The sequence below is a fragment of the Podarcis vaucheri genome (assembly GCF_965113315.1).
Source record: "Podarcis vaucheri genome assembly, chromosome: 5".
NCBI lineage: Eukaryota > Metazoa > Chordata > Lepidosauria > Squamata > Lacertidae > Podarcis > Podarcis vaucheri.
Genome location: NC_138763.1, coordinates 65,850,357 through 65,869,983, shown reverse-complemented (window position 1 = coordinate 65,869,983; position 19,627 = coordinate 65,850,357). Strand labels below are relative to the sequence as shown.

The 19,627-nt window shown below is 41.7% G+C and overlaps 1 protein-coding gene and 1 long non-coding RNA gene across 5 annotated transcripts in view; both read right to left on the bottom strand.

Annotated features, from left to right (window-relative positions):
* Nucleotides 1–313: 313 nt before the first annotated feature.
* Nucleotides 314–19,627, bottom strand: part of LGI1 (leucine rich glioma inactivated 1) — a 34,700-nt gene continuing 15,386 nt past the window's right edge. Inside the window, exons 1-8 of one of the 4 annotated variants that reach the window (XM_082222088.1) lie at nucleotides 16,372–17,192; nucleotides 15,954–16,025; nucleotides 7,961–8,032; nucleotides 7,791–7,862; nucleotides 4,810–4,881; nucleotides 3,150–3,319; nucleotides 1,918–2,082; nucleotides 314–1,816 (exon numbers count right to left, since the gene is read on the bottom strand). In XM_082222088.1, coding sequence (XP_082078214.1) covers nucleotides 999–1,816; nucleotides 1,918–2,082; nucleotides 3,150–3,319; nucleotides 4,810–4,881; nucleotides 7,791–7,862; nucleotides 7,961–8,032; nucleotides 15,954–16,025; nucleotides 16,372–16,562 — 1,632 coding nt within the window. In that variant the 5' untranslated portion in view covers nucleotides 16,563–17,192 and the 3' untranslated portion in view covers nucleotides 314–998. Of the gene's footprint in view, nucleotides 1,817–1,917; nucleotides 2,083–3,149; nucleotides 3,320–4,809; nucleotides 4,882–7,790; nucleotides 7,863–7,960; nucleotides 8,033–15,953; nucleotides 16,026–16,362; nucleotides 17,193–19,627 lie in introns of those variants that run through there. The other 3 variants (XM_082222091.1, XM_082222090.1, XM_082222089.1) reach the window with 3 other exon arrangements.
* On the bottom strand, nucleotides 11,805–15,945 carry LOC309532208. Its single transcript, XR_014219652.1, has 2 exons — nucleotides 12,231–15,945; nucleotides 11,805–12,104 (listed from the first exon to the last, which is right to left on the bottom strand). It is a non-coding gene; the product is annotated as an uncharacterized lncRNA (long non-coding RNA).

Here is a 19,627-nt window from a genome sequence, read left to right as displayed (position 1 = left end):
TAAGAAATGATGCATCTACGGAAAGAAATGATTGACATGTTTGAAACAGGAGCAGGAAACCCGATTTTAAGAAACTGTATTAAAGTAATGTAATTAGACTTGATTTGCGTAATTTTGAAAAATAATTTAAAAAATTATAAAAAAACAGCTCTTCAAACTCAAAAACAAGCAAACCACATAGGTCCAGGTCCAGTGTTACATTTGCGGCATCCTCACAGTGGACCTCAATGTCCCTAGGAAACTGCTGAATTGGTGCAAAAGTACATTAAAAAATGACATCATTCTGAAACAAAATACCATTTGGAATATGAAAGAAAATGTAAACGTTTTATTTGGCAGTTTTCAAATAGGTGAAGAATGGAAAATTACATCTTATTGGATCTCCCGCCGCCCCCCCCCCAAGAAAGATGGAGTTTCACTACATATTTACAGAGCACTGGATCCAGACTACCTGCATACACACGATATATTTTAAGGACCCCCACCCCCGGGCAAAGAATCCTGTGAGCTGTAGTTTGTTAAGGATGCTGGGAATTGTAGCTCGGTGAAAGATAAACTGCAGTTCCCAGGATTCTTGGGTGAGGGGAATGTGCTTTAAATGTGCTCTAAATGTATGGTGTGTATGCAGCCTTAGTCATGTTTAGACTAGACCCACTGGAATCAGTGGGACTTGAGTTACTCATCACTGTACTATGTACCATTGATATCAACGGGTCTACTTTAAGCATGACTAAATTTGGATCCAAGCCATTGTGACTGCAAAGAATAATTAATGATTTAATTTGTCTTTTCTTAAAAAAAAAAAAAAGCAATTCCCAACAGCACTAGACGTGACATTTACGGATGAAGATACTTGTAGTATTTGATTCTAGCAATCTGATCCGTTAAAGGCATTCCGCAGACTGGAAGTAAAGAGAATCATCATCATGCATTTAGTTCATTAGGTCCTTGTTATCATTGGAGGAAGCCTCACAACAGATTCCAAAAATCTCTGTGTGTCACGCACTTAGGTCCACTATGATATGTTTATAAATCACTGTATTCCCTTTAAAGCTTGAGGCAAAGAGAAAATCTTGCTTGTCGACAAAAACGTGTGTGAAAGATCTTGGAGCTTGTATATTTAATTCCTGAAACTTCACAAATTTGGCCTTTCCTGCCTCCCAGAAATAGACTTGAGTAAATGAATAATCACTTCCAAGAATAGCATATTGATAATTTTTTATCTGAAGTGGCTGGAATACCATTGACCCTCTTGATGGCATCCTTTGTAAATCCAGAAATTTTGAACCACCCCATTTCATTACTTTGGAATCACCAATGAACCTTGTTAGACAAACGTAAATGTCATCTTTCACAGTGAAGTGCTTTACAGCATAAACATCCTCCATATCTGGAATGTCAACAGGGTCAACAAATTTGTTTGTTCCTTTGTTCCACTGATAGATGACAGGGTGCTGAGAACTACTGGACAGGATCAAGTGAGGTTTGCCAGCTATTTCAAGGTACTCCACATCAGTATCTCTATACCATTCATGCAAAGACTGGTCAGAATAAAATCCGATTCCATTCCATTTGTAAACAGTGGTGATTCCAGCTTTTGAACTGTCTGCAATTGCAAAATACCATTCTTTCGCCATCGTGAATATTTCAATGTCATTAGGCTTTCTGATTTTGAGAATCTCAATATCCTGAATTTTAGTGAATTTATTCGCATTAACGTCTCTTTTGTATATATGGGAGCCGCCGAAGAGTTGGGCAACTATGATGTACAGGTTTCTCTCGACAATGACAGGCTTGCATACAACCACTGACGTCCCTGGATAAAAAAAGTATAAAAGAGATAAAAGATTGCTTCATCATCAACTGGCATTTAGATCAGGTAGCAACACAATGTCTGTGGAGACAAATCATTCATACCTGTAATGTTGTCAAAATTTCTAAAAGTCCCTTCCACGTGGTCCCATTGAAGGAAGATACACTTTCCAGTAAAAGGCTGGGCAATGACAACAAATTCATCATTCTCAAACGAGAATGTGTCCACCGATAGTGACTGATAAGGCAGCTTCCGAAAAACAACAAATTCTGCAAAAAAGGCACACCAAAAGGAGACATGCTCATTTATTATTATTATTATTATTATTATTATTATTATTATTATTATTATTATTAAAAATGGTTTCCAGACATAGGTGCCGGCTCTCTGGGTCCCACAAAATTATCCATGAAGGGACTGGGCACCAACAAATTTTCACACCAGGGCCATGCACACTGCTTGGCACCCACAGTCACGGAGCCAAGCTGGCACTCCTGTTCCCAGACAGTGGTTACTTTCTAAAGCCCCTTATTTCTGTTAACCTGGGCAAAGTACATAACGCAGGAAGTTTCAACGCTGTTACTCAGTTCTTTACTGGAATGAATGGTTGTTGAGTGGAAGCAAAGCTTCATGGGTGTTTAGTTGTTGTTGTTTTAAAAAAGCTCAAGAACTGAAGAATTACCAGAGCAATCCAAAGTACCTGGGAGCAGCTGGGTGGGGGCAGTTAACACACAGTCTGGTGGACAAGGTGTCACGCCGGCAGAAAACCTGCATGCTAGCAGAACCGTGTCCACATGCCAGTGGGCAGCTCAGCAGGCATGTGATATGTCCACCAACATATGGCCCAAAATGAGGTGTTCTGAAGGCAGGGAATGGGCATGGGGAGGGAAGGAATCATTCTAACTACAGTAGTACCTTGGTTCCTGAACAGCGTAGTTGTTGAATAAATCGGCTCCCAAACCTGGAAGTAGGTGTTCCGGTTTGCAAACATTTTTCAGAAGCCAAAGGTCTGACGTGGCTTCCACAGCTTCTGCTTGAGTATAGGAAGCTCCTGCAGCCAATTGGAAGTCGCACCTTGGTTTTCAAATGGTTTCTGGATTCGAATGGACTCCCAGAGGGGATTAAGTTTGAGAACTGAGGTACCACTGTACATCCAATTCCCTATTAGGTGTTAGGCATGCCCCAGAATCTAAAGGTGAGGCTTGAAGAGGGTTAGTAGAGCTGGGACACATGTCCCATGGGGTGTGCTATACATCCCCATTCTATAGCATACGGCGAGAGTGACTTGTAAAATATGCCATCAATGCAGTAAACGGAAGGCAGTTAGAACACTCACCTGTAATAATGCAATCAAACTCATTGGGAGAGAGGCTGTTGATTTTTCGCTTCTTATATTCCGGAGGACTTTCACAATAAATGTCCTCTACTGTTGCATTTGTTCTGCTCACCCACGCAACCAACCACTTTAATTTGCAGTCACATTTGAATGCATTACCTCTAAGGTCCCTGTCGGAAGGAGAAAGGAGGGGCGGGGGTTGTAGGTGCAGTACAAGTGCTTTTGAAACATTAGTTTTCCATTTCTTACTTATCAATCAGTCAACACTTTATTATGGTCGTAGAGCAGCATAAGGAGGGAGCATTTCTTACTTATTTGCAGATATGGTTGTAAGTGTGTTCAAATATTGCAACCCCCTTTTCATCCAGTTAAGTCTCACTGCTCTCAGGATGGGCTCTTGATGCTTTACTTTCCCATTTTATTCCACTCATAACTATTATTTTATTTAATCCGTAAAATTTATACACAGCTTGATTGCAAAAAAATCTTCAAAGTAGAATAAAAGGAATAAAATAATTAGTTAAAAGAGTTAAAACATTCTCTATTCTTGAAACCTGGGTGGGCTTATCTAAACAAAAATGCTTTTAGCAGGTGCTGAAAATAGTATAGTGAAGGCATCTGCTTGATATCAACAGGCAAGGAGTTCCAAAGTGTAGGTGCCACCACATTATAGATCCTAGTAAACGTAGCTTATACTCTGCAAGCACAGGGATGCTCCTGGCTGCCACTGAAAATGTCCTCCCCTCTCCAAGCCTCATCTCTCCTGCAGGTATGCTCTCCACTAAAACACTGGTGACTATGCCCTCCTAATAGTGCAGCAATAAAACTGCCAGCACATTTGCAAAGCTAAGCAGGGTCTGGTCTGGTTTCAAATTGGATGGGGTACACTGTAAGCCAACCTCACAATGCCTAGGACAGTAATGTCTCATACTGAATGTAACTGACGTGCAGAAAGGACTTTATTAACTGAAAACAGATGTTACATATGTATCTTTGTTATACATGAAAATCTTTTAATAAAAATAAACTTTAAAAAAAATGGATGGAGGACTGCATGTTGGGATTCTAGCAATGCAGGGGTTTGGACTAGATGACCCTCAGGGTCCCTTCCAGCTCTATATGATTTTATTATTCTCTGAAAAGGGAGATTTGATGGCACACAGTCTATCCCATTTTTCAACTTTCCCTGTATATAATCAGGGTGTTTTCGACTGTGTCTCAAATGTCAACTTTCGGCTGTGGAATTACACAAACGATGTTAATACCCTTGACAGTGTTCCAATCACTGTCTTCATCTACTGGAAAGGTTTGGTTCAAAACAAAGTAATTTGCTTGCTATGCAGCCAATTGAACACTTAGGCAGCAGCCTCGTCCTTGCTGGCGCTTGCTGCGTTTCTATCTTGTTATACATTTTTGAAGCTTTAAAAAAATTGGTAGGTTGGAGAGATGTTTGGTAACAGGCAAAATATATCTCCTAATGGAACCAGTTGGTGCCTGAATGTAAATTGACAGTGCAACTGGCAGCAATGGTTTTAATGCATCTGTCATACCACGCCCACCTAATAAGTGGCCAGACCTGTACTTATTCTGTAATAATTACTAGTGAGTATTGATCTCTTGTCTTTCAAATCATAGTGTTAAAATGAAGAAGCTTTCTTACACATTTGTTAAAGAATCCAAGCCTTTGAATATGTCTTTTGGGAGGGTTTGGAGATTATTGTTTGCAAGACTCCTGCAAAAGAAAATATTTTATTCTTAGCACAAGATCATCCTTTCATTCATTTCTAATCTGTTTCATCAAATACTTCTATGGCAAACAATTAAGGAGTGCTATGCGAATGCCAAGAAGTGTTTTTCTTTAAAGGATTATTTGTCAGAGCAACTTATTTAACAGTTCTTTGTTAAAATATCATGTCTGCACTTCCGATTGCTCTCCAAAACAATTGTTGAATGTGAAGATTTCCCATGCCTTGTCAATATTTTGACAAACTCTGTGACTTTTTGCTTTCTTTTAATTGTTCTGAAGACTTTCAAAGATGCAAAGTTATTTTATTTAGCTTATTTAATATATCCCACCCCTCAATTGAGAAACAACAACACAAAACAAGCCAGGGTGACTTGCACAATATTAAGCAAAAACTATCAACAACAAATGTCAAGAAAGAGTTTTCATCCCATGCATAAATACAAATTTCTGCCCCCCTGCTGCCCTCCAAGTGATATTCAACAAATCAAAGCTGCTACACTTTAAAAAAAATCCATTTCTGTTGAAAACAAATTGTCTGAAGCATATTTAGTATTAAATGGCTCTCTGCTGTCAAGAAGCCAATTTATAATTATATTTTTAATAGCTGCTTGAATCATTATACTTCTATGTAAAAGTTCATTTGAATGAAACTAGTGTGTCAGGAACTAAATTAATCAGCTGCTGTAATTTCACAGAACATTATCACAAATTTATTTGCTGTGCTGTATAGGAATATAATGGCCCAGTTCAGACCTAATGCTAAACTATGGATTAGTGTTACATGCACAAACTGCAATGAGCCCCAAACTCATGTGCTTCTCACATGATTTGATATCCCGCCTTTCACTCCCCTTCAGGAGTCTCAAAGCGGCTAACATTCTCCTTTCCCTTCCTCCCCCACAACAAACACTCTGTGAGGTGAGTGGGGCTGAGAGACTTCACAGAAGTGTGACTGGCCCAAGGTCACCCAGCAGCTGCATGTGGAGGAGCGGAGACACGAACCCGGTTTCCCAGATTATGTGACTACCGCTCTTAACCACTACACCACACTGAAGAAGAGATCAGAAATCTCTGCTGCTACTTTTAAATTACCGGTAGCTAGAGTTACTCTTTATGTCTGAAATGAATGAAGATACTTGTTAAACTATGGTTTGTTTAATCTTGGCTTCTTTGAGCACACCATAGTTTTAGTCAACGTAATAAAGAACCTCGTTTGGTGGAAGTGAAAGCTTCTGATCTCTTTGTTGTGACTATGCTGGAAAAGAAGGAAAGGAGGGGCCCAAGGATTCCACCCCCCGCTTAGTAGTATGAAGACAGGGATGGAGAATATGTGGCCTTCCAGATGTTTTTCAGCTACAATGTCCATTGTCCCAGCTGATTGGCTATGCTGGCTGGGGCTGATGAGAACTGGAGGCCAACAACATCTGGAGGACCACAGGATTACTGATTACATCTATATACATTGTACTTGAACATGATATATCTGATAATATATTTATGGGATGAAGCAGGGATTGAACTGACCACAAGTCCTGTTCCATAATCAAATGTCATCCCACTGGAAATGTGATTCCCCCTTCTCAATACTGTCTTTTTTGGATCTTTTAAAGATGATTTTTTTTCACTTGAACGTTTGAAAGAAGATGAGGCATCAGGATATGCCTATTTTTTTAGCTTCTTGGACTGTGCCAATTAGTTTCATTGACCAATATGAGCCTAATTTTATGATGTTTACACACACAGTATTATTATTGCTGGTTTTAAATCATACACTACCCTGTGATCACTGAATGTATGTATGTGATGTAGTTATAAATTTAACAACTACAATAAAAATTTTCATTTTATGATGGTATATATTGTTTTACTGTCCCATTTTCTGTGGATTGATTTTATGTACACCACTTAGAAATGTGAATAACTAAGCAGTATATAAATGTCTTAAATAAATAATATTGTTTTCATATCAACATTTTCCATTATTTTATATTACTTATGCATGATTCAAATAAATAAAAAAAGACTTTGGGGATGGGGGTGGTAGTTCTAGTGCATTCCCATATTTTGAAAGTAACCTTATTTGGAGAAAGCATTTTTCACATATGATTTACAGTATAGATAAATTTGGTTTTTGCTAATGTTGGTAATTTGACTGTGAAACATTGTTTTGTACTAGCACCTTCTCCCTTTAGATTCAATCCAAAAGATATGAACCCCATGCAAACACTGACACCCCACGCTTGTTGACTTGCACAATTTTCATTTTAGGGTGAAGTTTTAACAGTATTTCTGTGGCTAAGTTGCTGGTGGATGGAGAAGAAGAAAATGTGCTATTTTATTGTGTGTTATTCACTTTTCTCCGAATTGCACACCATGAAGCATGCCAAGAGATTGATAGTTTCATTCATGTATGCAAAAGACCTTATGCATAAACTTTAATGCCTGGATCACACTGGCTGAGATCCAAAGAGTTACTTTAGGATTACCCAAGGATTTGGGCATACCCAGTGGAACTGTTTAATTTCCCCCACTGCATGGCACACCTCCACAATATCACAAATTGCTTTTGAACCTTCTTTAAGTTTAAAATCTTCCCATGAAGGGCAGTTCAGGGGGTGAAACAAAAGTCAAGCTCAAAGCTTCCTTGTATATGCAAAGCAGTTTCTTGATTCCTTGGATCCAAGCTGCAGATACTAACACTACTCGCAAAAAAGGATTTGAAATATTAAATGATACATTAGGCAATTGCCTGTTTAATTGTATAATCAATTGATTAATGGCAAAACAGGTAATCAACCCCCGAAACCTTTAGCTGGTTAACATCTTCAAAAGAAATATGTCATTGACATAGTTCTGTAAAGATGGCAAGGAATAAAACGAACACTTTTACTTACAAGTGAATTAAAGATTTCAGTCCTCGGAAAGAAGTGTTTGAAAGAGACTTGATGTTGTTGTTCTCTATAAACCTGCAATGGGTCATAAAGGCAGCTTGGTCAAAGGAATCTCTCTATCTCAAGCACACAACCACTCTCAGGAAATCTTTCACATTATTTTTTCAACTCACAAATATTCTAGATGAGGAAGGCCCATGAAGGCATCACTGCTAATGACATCAAATGTATTTGCTGTAAATAACCTGTATAAAGAAATATAAAGCAAAAAATAACTAAACAGTGACATGCTGTTGGAACAGATGTTTAAAAGCCACCTTGCTGGTTCTTGGTTAAAGTTAAAGATGAAGAACCACAGATCTCAGGAGGCATATTCCATCTCCTGCATAAGAACAACCCAAGGGAAATATTGTAATACAAAAGGAGACAACGCCAGATCCTAAGCTGGAAAACTGACATAAGTTCATTAGAACCTTTGGGAAATAGGCTAATAGTAATCTTTAAATGTGTGGCTATTTGAAATGATGGCGTTTCCCTATGGTTTCTTACTATTGCTCATTGTGCATTTGATATCATTACCTGTGCATTCAAAAATATACTGTGGCCTTGCTTGGATGTTCAAAGTTTTGATTCTGGCATGTGAAGTCTGCATAAAAGGTAAAGGTAAAGGTAAAGGTACCCCTGCCCGAGCGGGCCAGTCTTGACAGACTCTGGGGTTTGTGCGCCCATCTCACATCTATTGGCCGGGGGCCAGCGCTGTCCGGAGACACTTCCGGGTCACGTGGCCAGCGTGACAAAGCTGCATCTGGCGAGCCAGCGCAGCACACGGAACGCCGTTTACCTTCCCGCTGGTAAGCGGTACCTATTTATCTACTTGCACCCGGGGGTGCTTTCGAACTGCTAGGTTGGCAGGCGCTGGGACCGAACGACGGGAGCGCACCCCCGCCGCGGGGATTCGAACTGCCGACCTTTCGATCGGCAAGCCCTAGGTGCTGAGGCTTTAACCCACAGCGCCACCCGCGTCCCCCTGAAGTCTGCATAAGTGGCCCCAATTCCAGAGCTTCATCTGTGCTCTCAGCTGCACATGGGAGCTTTTCAATTGACAGGATTTCCAATTTACTTGTCATATTCCTCAAAGAACAACATCTCCCCCAGAAAAATTATCACCCTGCTTGTCATATGTCCACTTTGGCAAAAGTCCGCAGACTTATGGCAGCCCTAAGTAAGCTGCTATCCTATGCTCACTTTCCATAAAGGATGCCCTATTCAATGCCCTTTTCAATGAGGCCTACTTCTGAGTACTGCACCATAAAATGAATAGAGAAACTCTTTCAGATCCACATATGTTTCTGAACCCACAAGGAATCAAGAGATCAGTGTGTACAGTGGTGCCCCGCAAGACGAATGCCTCGCAAGACGAAAAACTCGCTAGACGAAAGAGTTTTTCGGTTTTGCGTTGCTTCGCTAGACGAATTTCCCTATGGGCTTGCTTCGCAAGACGAAAACGTCTTGCGCTTTTTTCTTAAAGCCGCTTGAAGAGGCACAGTTGCGACGGACCGTGCTTCGCAAGACGAAAAACATCGCAAGACGAAAAGACTCGCGGAACGAATTATTTTCGTCTTGCGAGGCACCACTGTAATTTAACTGTTTCTCAATGGTAAATATGGCTACTATGGTAAATATTTTTCATGTTATCTGCAGCAGTGGTCCACGTGGCTGTGTAGGTGAGGCTTAATGAAATATCTCTGTTCATGCAAGCTTCCAGGTGGTTCCCCTCTTGCATGACAGTTCCATGTGGCTGTTCAGGGAGCCCCTCCAACTCTCTTGAAAGGCTTTTTAGGGGGCAGGACAGAATGAGAAAAGTTTCTTGTATAAGCTGCCTTCCACTTGGGTAACCGTTAGAAGCAACTCAATGTACGGTTCAGTCTTTAAAACTGCAGCTTAAACATTGTTTTTATGCTTAACATACATTTAGCAATGTGATAAAATGCAAACATTACATGACAATATAATGTAATTTAGGTCCGTATAGTAAAAGCTATGGTTTTCCCAGTAATGATGTATGGAAGTGAGAGCTGGACCATAAAGAAGGCTGATCGCCAAAGAATTGATGCTTTTGAATTATGGTGCTGGAGGAGACTCTTGAGAGTCCCATGGAGTGCAAGAAGATCAAACGTATCCATTCTTAAGGAAATCAGCCCTGAGTGCTCACTGGAAGGACAGATCGTGAAGCTGAGGCTCCAATACTTTGGCCACCTCATGAGAAGAGAAGACTCCCTGGAAAAGACCCTGATGTTGGGAAAGATGGAGGGCACAAGGAGAAGGGGACGACAGAGGATGAGATGGTTGGATGGTGTTCTTGAAGCTACCAGCATGAGTTTGATCAAACTGCGGGAGGCAGTGGAGGACAGAAGTGCCTGGCGTGCTCTGGTCCATGGGGTCACGAAGAGTTGGACACGACTAAATGACTAAACAACAACAACATAATGTAATTTATGTAATTTAATGCAATGGAGCTTCAACATGCATAAAAAAAATTCCGAAATTAAAATTGATCTATATGGTTTGGAATGATTAATTCATTCTACCTTTAAAAATTTCTTGGAGCACAAGTATTTACTAATTGCTCTTATTTGGAGAACACCTTGTCTGATATGATTGACATGGCATCTTCTACTGGACTTGGAGGAAGTGAAACTTGGCCCCATGTGCCAGTTGGGGGACCGACAGCACCTGAAAGCTTATACTACTTGGGACTGCCATATTTCAAGTAGTAGAATTCCTGACACCCCCAAAGTTGTTGAGCTTTTTTCAGGAAACCCCTAAAAACAAAAAACCACCCTCCACAGCATCTCCAAGAGGAAGATTATTAGATACTGGAACCCCCCCCCAATGAAAACAGCCAGGCCCTAATGCACCCCTTTCTCCAACATGCCCCCCACCTAACCTTCCTCTAAACCACACCCCCACAAACCTGCCCAGGTACCACAGCTGGTTTTGTCCCCCTTCCTCACAGTTTGTTGCCCTTGCTATCCAAGTCTTGTTTAAACACTTTCCTGCGGTATCACGCTCCCCCCCCCCGTTACCTGCCTGGCCCCCATCTCTGCCCCTATAGTGCAGCAGCTAGAATGGGATGGTGGCCCAGAGCAGCTGCAGGCCGCCCTGGCAACACAAGGAGGTGGTACCCCTTGTGTCCATGTACCCCTTGGGCAAGGTGGCTGTGCTAGCAGCTCCCAACTGCCCAGCTACAGACCCTCTCTCACTGCCTCCTCCGCCACTGCGACAGAGTCGCCCATGGGGACACCCCTGGTACAGGGTCCCTTTTTCAAAAAACTATGGGCAGCTAGGCTGCTGGACCGCCTTCCTCCCTCCCCCTCCCTCTGTCCCTCTCCAGCCAAGGGAAGTGACCTCTTGTCACTTCCACTGATGCTGGGGCGCAGCCTCCCCTGGAATATTTAAAAAAGGGGGGGACACAGAAAACTGAAAAAAACCCTCAGGTTGCCATATGTTCTGGAAATTCCGTACGCCATTTTAGACATCTGATTTCTGTACATGTCCAGAATTTTGCGGACATATGGCAAGCCTAATACTACTCCCTACACTCCTCAGCAAAAATTATTCCAGGAAGAGGAAGGTGTCATGGCCAAAGGGTCGTCTGTTCCCAAGACTAGCAATGAATGAGTGTTTACTTTCAAGTAACTTCCTTCCCAGATAGGGATGAGACAGAAATTTGATTCTGTTTGCATTTAAAGCTGAATCTATCAAAATTCACACTTTCTGAGGAAATATAAGAACTGAAACATATCCATCCTTCAAAATCAACATGCACTTGAATTTTGCAAAAATGCATATATTAGGGCACAGTGCACATAAAAAATGACTATATTAGTGAAAGTAAAATGCAAAAGCATATTAAATTGGAATAAAATGTTTGCAAAAATGTGAACATTAGTTAAAAATATGTTTATTAAGGGAAATTCATGCCAGAATGCTGAAGAATTTTCATGAGGATTTTTAAATAAAAAATGCAAGCTGTTTCAGCACTGTAGAGAACTGAATTTAAGACTAGAAAAATGAGAAACTAAGCAAACCAAAATGGGCATGTTCTTCTATCCCTACTCTCAGGTAGGATTTTGCCCTAACTGTTAATCATCTATGACTGCAGTAGATTGGAGAAAGGCAAATCAACTACTAGTAGTCAACCGACAGCTACTAGCAACAATTCTTGCTGTCAAACAGCCATGAGTATTTTAGAGACATTTATAGAATATTTGGGGGACATGTTTTGTTTATTTGTTCTTTTACCTATTCGTCACGCTGGCCACGTGACCCGGAAGTGTCTGCGGACAGCGCCGGCTCCTGGCCTCTAGAGTGAGATGAGTGCACAACCCTAGAGTCTGTCAAGACTGGCCCGTACGGGCAGGGGTACCTTTACCTTTATACCTCTAAAACACATTCTTTCCCTCAAAGAATTCTGGGCACTGTAGTTAGTTAAGGGATGCTGGGAATTGTAACTTTGATGAGTAAACTACAGTACCCAGAATTCTTTGAAGGAAAGAATATGCACAGCATATGATTCTGTAGCCCTATTCAGGCGCTGCCACACATGCAATCTGAATTGTGCAGCAGAGGCATGCTCCCTGGCCCCATGCCTTCTGCCTTGTTGCTATGGCTAACTTTGTCAGCCACCATGGGTTGGGGTCAGAACTTCTGCAGTAGGGAGCCTTCTCTTCTCAGGTAGGGTCATCGCATGATCTAGAACACTGACCTTCCAGGGTTCTCAATCACAAAGTGAGCCCCTACACAAGTCGAAAAGGGACCTCACTGCAGACATTCAGCCCTCTGTGTGTGAGAGGCAAAGAAGCCAGTGACAGGAGGGGCTATGGAGCACAGTCTACAACTGGATTTGCATGTGAGGAACACAGGAATAGGGCTCATGATTCAATAGATTAGATAGTAGGGGACATTCTGTATGGGGATTTGTATATATTCTAGGCTCACAATGGGTCAAAATTATGTAACGTGTATGACTAATTTCTATAATTCATTCTGACTGAGGAATCCCACAGATATAATTATTATGATGTCTCTACCGATGCTGGAGCAGAAAGAGCAAGATGACTAGACCTCTTGAGGGCAGTAGAACCAGAGGGGCAAGGAAACAAGTAAAAACAGAGGGAAATGTCCATTTTTCCAGCTGGAATGATTTGTATGCCTATATCCTGAGAGTAATACATGCCTGACTCAGCCCCTTTTTTCCATTTGGAAAGCCTTGCTGGGACTGAAAGACCACTATTCATGTGCCCAAACCCTTCTATGGGTGCACTGGCTAGGCCTTCCCTTGTTTCCTGTTTGCTTCCAGATTATTGGTATATTGGGGTGGGATTCAATCACATTTCAGCAAGTTCAGCTTGCACAGTTAAAACTGTTTTGGACCTCTTGTGTGACAAGCCTGCCTCCCCTGCAAAACTGGACTTTACACAATAAGGAAAGTGATAAGGGAAAACACTAGAAAGTGTGGGATAACACTAGCTTGATGCAACATCATCTAGCCTCCCAGCAAACCGATCAGGATCAAATAAACAGGTCCTTGCTCTGCATTGGAGACCAAACCGAAAGGCCTCCTACATTTCATGAGCAGCTAACTAAGCAATGCAGAGTGGAAGAGGAATGGGCTCAGTGAAGCTCCACTATGCTCTAAGAAACTCCCTGAATCCTTGTCACCATTTCTGTTCTGAACATGTTGCAGGAGAAGCCGTGTTCTGCCTACCAGTTTAGCTTGATTGTAGTCTGGGCTCACTGTTTGGATCACATTCTGGAGCGGCCTGTTCTGTGGGGACCCTTCTGTGTTCACCCATGGGTTGTGTGGGGTGATCTGTGCAGGGTTGGTATGCAGATGGTCTAATCTTACAATGGGAGGTTAGTTCTGACAATCTTTTGGAATCCTTCCAGCTCTATGTGTCCTTTGGGCTCTGTCAGGAGATCATAGAGCAAATGCTACTAAGAATGCAGTCTATGTATGTTGCATTACGTACTTCCAGCGCAGCCCTTGGCAGTGTGCTTCCTATCCTCCTGGCTATATCTTCAACCTATTACTCTGGAAATGCATCCCACTTGGCAGACTTCAAGCTACAATCTCTGTAAGGTATCATGACATTTCTCTATACTGTATACTATAGGATTTGAAAGCCACAATGTTTATGTTACCTGTAAAGGACCTAAACCTATTCTCTTTTGACCAGTGACCTGGCCTTCCAAAAAAACTCCAACAGGTAATGGTCTAACTGAACAGAAATAATTTTAGGCAAGAAGACCTGTATGGAATAAGCGCTAGAAGAAGAAAAAATAGTTGATGAGAATTGATGTGTAACTGGGGGTCACATGTTTGGCCTTCTCTGGTACACACCTGGTTCCCTCCCCAGCTGAAATTAGACGTGAAATAAACATTCTAAACGAGGTTGCAGTGTGATGCCCAGAACAGTTTCTCTGGTATGCAAATATGCTCACTAGCCCCGAAAGGTTGGTGACTCCTAGAATCCTAGAAGTGTAGAGTTGGAAGGGACCACGAGGGTCATCTCATCCAATCCCCTGCAATGCAGGAATCTTTTGCCCAAGGCGGGGCTCAAACCCATGGCCTTGAGATTAAGAGTATTACAGTTATCTTGCATTGCTCTAGCCCCACATTATTACAATGCACATACACCTGGAGCTGAAATCTGCACTCCTAGGTTTGTAAGTGAGCGCCTGGACTCTTGGTGTTTCAAAAGCATGGAGTAGGTTTGTTTATACTGAAATGTATATGCTGCTTTTCCACCTGCAAAGAGGCCTTCAGAGCAAGTACACTGTGAGCCAAGGAAACATGCCGCCTCGCTGAAAAGCCTGCTGAGATGGGCCACCTCGCATGTTCTTTGCACCGGATGGCAGTGCAGGTGGTGGCTCACAGCTAAATGGCAAACTCATGGTGTGCCTTTCCCTTTATGGGCACACAAACGACCAAATACAAAAACCATAACCGTCTCTTTCCCCCAGCACAGATGATGTGTGAATTTTGCCTCTCTCTCTCTCTTTTTGTAATATGCTCTTACTCCAAAAAAGCTTGTGTGGGATAATGTGTACAGGGGCAACATAAAGGTTTCCATGGTAACTATATTTACTCATTTGTCCTGGATTCAAAACCTTACTCGCTGTGCGCATGCCTTCTTATCAGCTCCCTTGACAGTAGACAAGAACAGGAAGGGTCATAGCGTCAACTATCAGGGCATCAGCATTTGAACTGAATAGATGTAATGTTCCAACAGAAGGTAATGCTTAGTAGCCAAACAAAATTATGCCCTGGGCTGACTCATCTTGTTTATGCTACCATCATGTACACACACACAATTTTCTTTTTTAAAAAATGAGTGAGAAGATTTCTCGACAGGTTTCTGAACCAAATCAGTCATATGTAAGCGCCATCCTTTATAGGTGTCTCTATTTCACACCAAGTATACATTCAAAACAGACATATTTCTGAGCTATCCCTACTGCACAAAACATCAACTGACTTCAGTTTTTCTCCAGGTCTCTGTTGTGATGGAGAACAGGGGACAAATCCAGTCCCTACCTAAAGAAATATCTGTGGGAAATGCTAAACCTCTACCGAAGCAAACATTACGGGTTTTGCTTGCAGAATTGTCCCATTGAAATTCAGGTCTCGATTCTGAAAACAGCCAGCCTATTTAGTCAGCAACAACTCTTAGACTTTAACATCCACCAGTACCAAATTTTAAAAGTGCAGGGAATTAATAATTACGACCCATTAGTATAGTCAGGCCTTTGAAGTACAATACATGTGATTTAGGAACACAATGTGGGAACATAATTATAATCAGGCATCTAAATTTAGCCTAGCCAAATAATATTGCCAAGTAAGCACAATGAAGATAATAATGATAAAGATAACAGCAATTAACAAATATTAAAGAGGAAGATAAAGTTATATATATATATATATATCTATATATCCAACTAGGCATGACACACCTTTAATTACCTTTACTGGAAGCGCTAGGGTGCATTTTGTTACATAACTGATCTGCACTATTTCTTATAGAACAAGTACTAAAGCCCCGTTACTTTAGATACACATGTTTCATAACAAGTAACAATGATATAAATCTTTCTCACAGAAGTTGCAGAGATGGTGAGAAGACAAAACTCCTTTCTGGGATTTTAGTAAAAGCCGATCTCACAAAGGAACTAGAAGGAAAAGAAAACAGACCTTACATTAACGTGAGCTCCCGGAATAGTTATTTACCACTTCAAAGGACCATTTCTTGTCATCATCACAAGGATTTACATTATTTCCACAAAAAGGGGAAATGGATGCTACAAGTTTCAAATAAATTTGAAATAAATTAGATGTTCTAGCTGCATTCAGAGAGAACAACATTAAGCACATCCCCCCTCAACGCCTGGCTCCCGGGTTTTGAATGCTGTAGGTATTCACGACTGCAGACACCCCTCAGTCTGCACTGAAAACACCACACATGCTGGCTCAATTTTTAAACAGAAATTAAAAGAACCAAATGCTTACAGCCCTTACAGTGAGGTAACGTCAGGTGGAACGCTGCGCGGAATAGCTCTGGCATTTTCACATAAAGCATTATCTTTGGTACAAATACACCAAGCTGGACATGTTGTCTTCCCTGTCTTGCTCCCTCCAGTCAGCAACAGTACAGAGAAAAAGCATAGGAAAGAAGCAGTTCTTCTAAAGGGTTTGCTGGCATTTCCCATTCTTTTGATCCACTCTGGTTCCAGCCAGTTGAAAGAATGATATCCCAAAACATGAACAGGGTTTTCCCCCCGCACCTTTTTATTCAGCCGTTGAATGTCTTTCTTGTTAAGACACAGCAATATATTTCTCTCTCTCTCTCTTTCTCCAGCTCTTTTCTGTCTCTTTCCCTCTGAATGTTTCCTCTCTCTCTCTCTTTCTCTTTTTGTAGCTGGAAAACCTGCAGCTGAGCTGTATGTTTCTTTCTATTCACTCAAGCAGCGTAGCGCTCTCAGAGAGGGAACCTGCGAGGTGCTGTGAAGGCAGGGAGGAGGAAAATCCAACCAGCTGTAGAAGCAGAAGAGGGCTTGCATCACCGCAAAGAAACACTGAGCACAACACAGCTTTAGGTTGCAAAGTGACGCAACTGAGAAAATACACGGCACTCTCCCTTTCTCTCTCGTCTGAGGGGAGGCCCTCTTCTTGTTACCAAAAATAGCACAACATTATGCTTTGCTGGTGGGTGGGTGCGTGGGCGTGAGGTGGATTGTGTGTGTGTGAGTGTGTGTGGTGGGGAGATCGGTCATCATCTTTGACTGGATCCCTCCACCTGTGTAAAAATGTCCTTTGGGAATTGGGGCTCCCTTCCCTCGTTTCTGCTTTGCATATGCCAAGTGACAGCAAAAAGAGGAAATTGAGTGACACGGTCCAAAGCCATCACAGCAAGAGGAACAGTTGTCTTATGGGTTTGCTTTTCTCGCACAAGCTCGGGTCACAGCTAGACAAACAGGCACACATGGAGCCTATTACCAAGAATGCCTACAACTGTCATTTGAGAAAGAAAATGCTCTTTTGCTCTCAGACAAAATCCTTTTTTAAACCTCCCTGGCATCTTTGTCTTGCTAATGTACAGCAGCCAGCCTTTGAAGCAAACCAATTTGCATATTATTTTGAAAACTTGTTTATTTGCTGCGGTAGGCTGTGTCATCCTTAGAAAGAGGCAAAGGAGTGGGGCTTAATCTACGTAAAGTCGCTGCCTCAGCATCTGTTTCTGAAGCCAAGGCTTCGCCCTAGCCTAGGACATCTGAATATATGCCAGTGCCCCTGAGCATGTTGGGTGTGCATTTGCCCAACCACTGAAGAAGGAGCCTTCAGCACTGGGGGTTGGAGAGGTTTCTCAAGGATGTTTTATCCAAGGCTTGAGCCCTTGTCTTACTTTTACTGGGAATTAAGCACTGTGACGTTGGCTGCTTAAAACTTACATTTGCTACATCACAGTTTAAGAAAAGGCAATGTCCACCCCCACCCCCCAATTAGGACTAAGTTCTTATCTTCACCATTATCCTATCATTGCTCTTATAAGTAGAAGATATTTAAAGCACTATTGGACTTTAGAACATTCTATGTGCAAGGAGCTGCAGATCAATAATAAATGTACTTAAACTTAACATCCCTTAATTTAAAATTCAAAACCAAAAAAGCAGAACATCAGTCCTTTGGAGATGGTTCTTTCCCTGGGCACTGCATCATTCATTAGAAGTATTTTTGATCTTTTGACACAGGGATCATTTTTACAGATTAGGCAAGTGGAGCATAGCTAACCTGCTGGCCAGGTGACAGAATCTGATGAACTGAGTACTGCATAAAATGAAGCTGTCACTGGGACTAGTAGAGTCTTCTCTGTCAGAGAAAGGGACAAATGATATGTGTTGTACAGTTCCATGATTCTTCCTACTGATAGTGGGTTTTAAAAATAATAATAAAAAAAAAATTACAAGCAGCCATGAAAGGCTAAAAATCAAAAGTGGAGCATCAGAGAGAGTAAGGTAGGGTGCTTAACCCTTTCCTTTCCCTGTATTCCCCCCCCCCCGCAAAGTGAAAAGATCATGATTTTGAGCAGACAATTGCTGCTGCTCCTCTGCTCCTGATTTCAGCCACCTACAGCTGCACTTCTTTAAGAAAAACAGGCTGGGAGAAACAATTACGAAATTGCCCACCATTTGCCATTTGGTCCAGTGGAACAGCTGCTGCTGTAACTAAGCCTGTAACCAAGCCAAAGCACATGCAACTCAAATAATTGCACAGTATTTGCCCCAGCCTATCCTTTTGCTCTGTTGTTTCACCTGTGCCAATTTTTAGACTGTAAGCTCTTTGGGGCAGGGACCTGTCCCCTTGCATACTCTAAAGCATTGTGCACACTTATGGGTGATGATGATGAGGATGATGAGGATGATATTGAAAGCACTTAAATAATCCTCTTGTCAGTCCGAACTTCAGGTGCATAATAACGACAAGAGAAAATGAATGGATCAATTTTGCCTTTAGTATAACTCCATTATTTCAGGTGCTAAGGGAAAATATTGGTTCATAGAATACCATAGCCGGTAAGCAGGCATCAATATAATTATTTTCCTTTTTAAGAATAAAGTATATGGTTATGATTAGAAGTGTTGTAGAGGCACAAAATTTGAGAGGAATGTACATCACCAACAGAGAATGGTACATGAAGTGCTATTATCAAGCTGAACATCTAGTATCTGTAGGCCTGTATTAAGTGGATCTCATGCTGATGAACCTCATTTCCCCTCTTGAGATTGAGGCTAGGGGGTAGTCCTATGTAGAAAAGGGCCAAAACACCTTTTGTAGCGTGTTGATCCAAAGGTGAACTGTTCTGGGAGCTTTGCTAACACCATCTTGGTAGTCAAGACAATCCCACAATTAATTGGTAGTTGTTGTAGCAATGAGCTCATATATGCTTATATTCACTTGCTTTGATATAAGCTGATTGGCTTGCTTTGATGTTATCCTTATCAGTGGGCTTTGGGTGCTGGGCTCTGAGCCCAGAAAGGGGAACTAGCTGGAAGAGTTGGGTATTTGCCACCCATGCCCTCATCTGGGCAGGTGGAGCGATGGGAAACCCTAGGCCATGTTACGTATGCTGTTTAGTGGATGACGAACATAGGCACTTCTGCTTGGGTATGGACAAGCCATCTCCTAGCTGTGGTGTCCATCCTGGGTTCAGTGAGGAGAGCTGTCAGGCTGTAAGTCTACACCTTTTTTAAATAAGGCACTAGAACGGATCACTCTG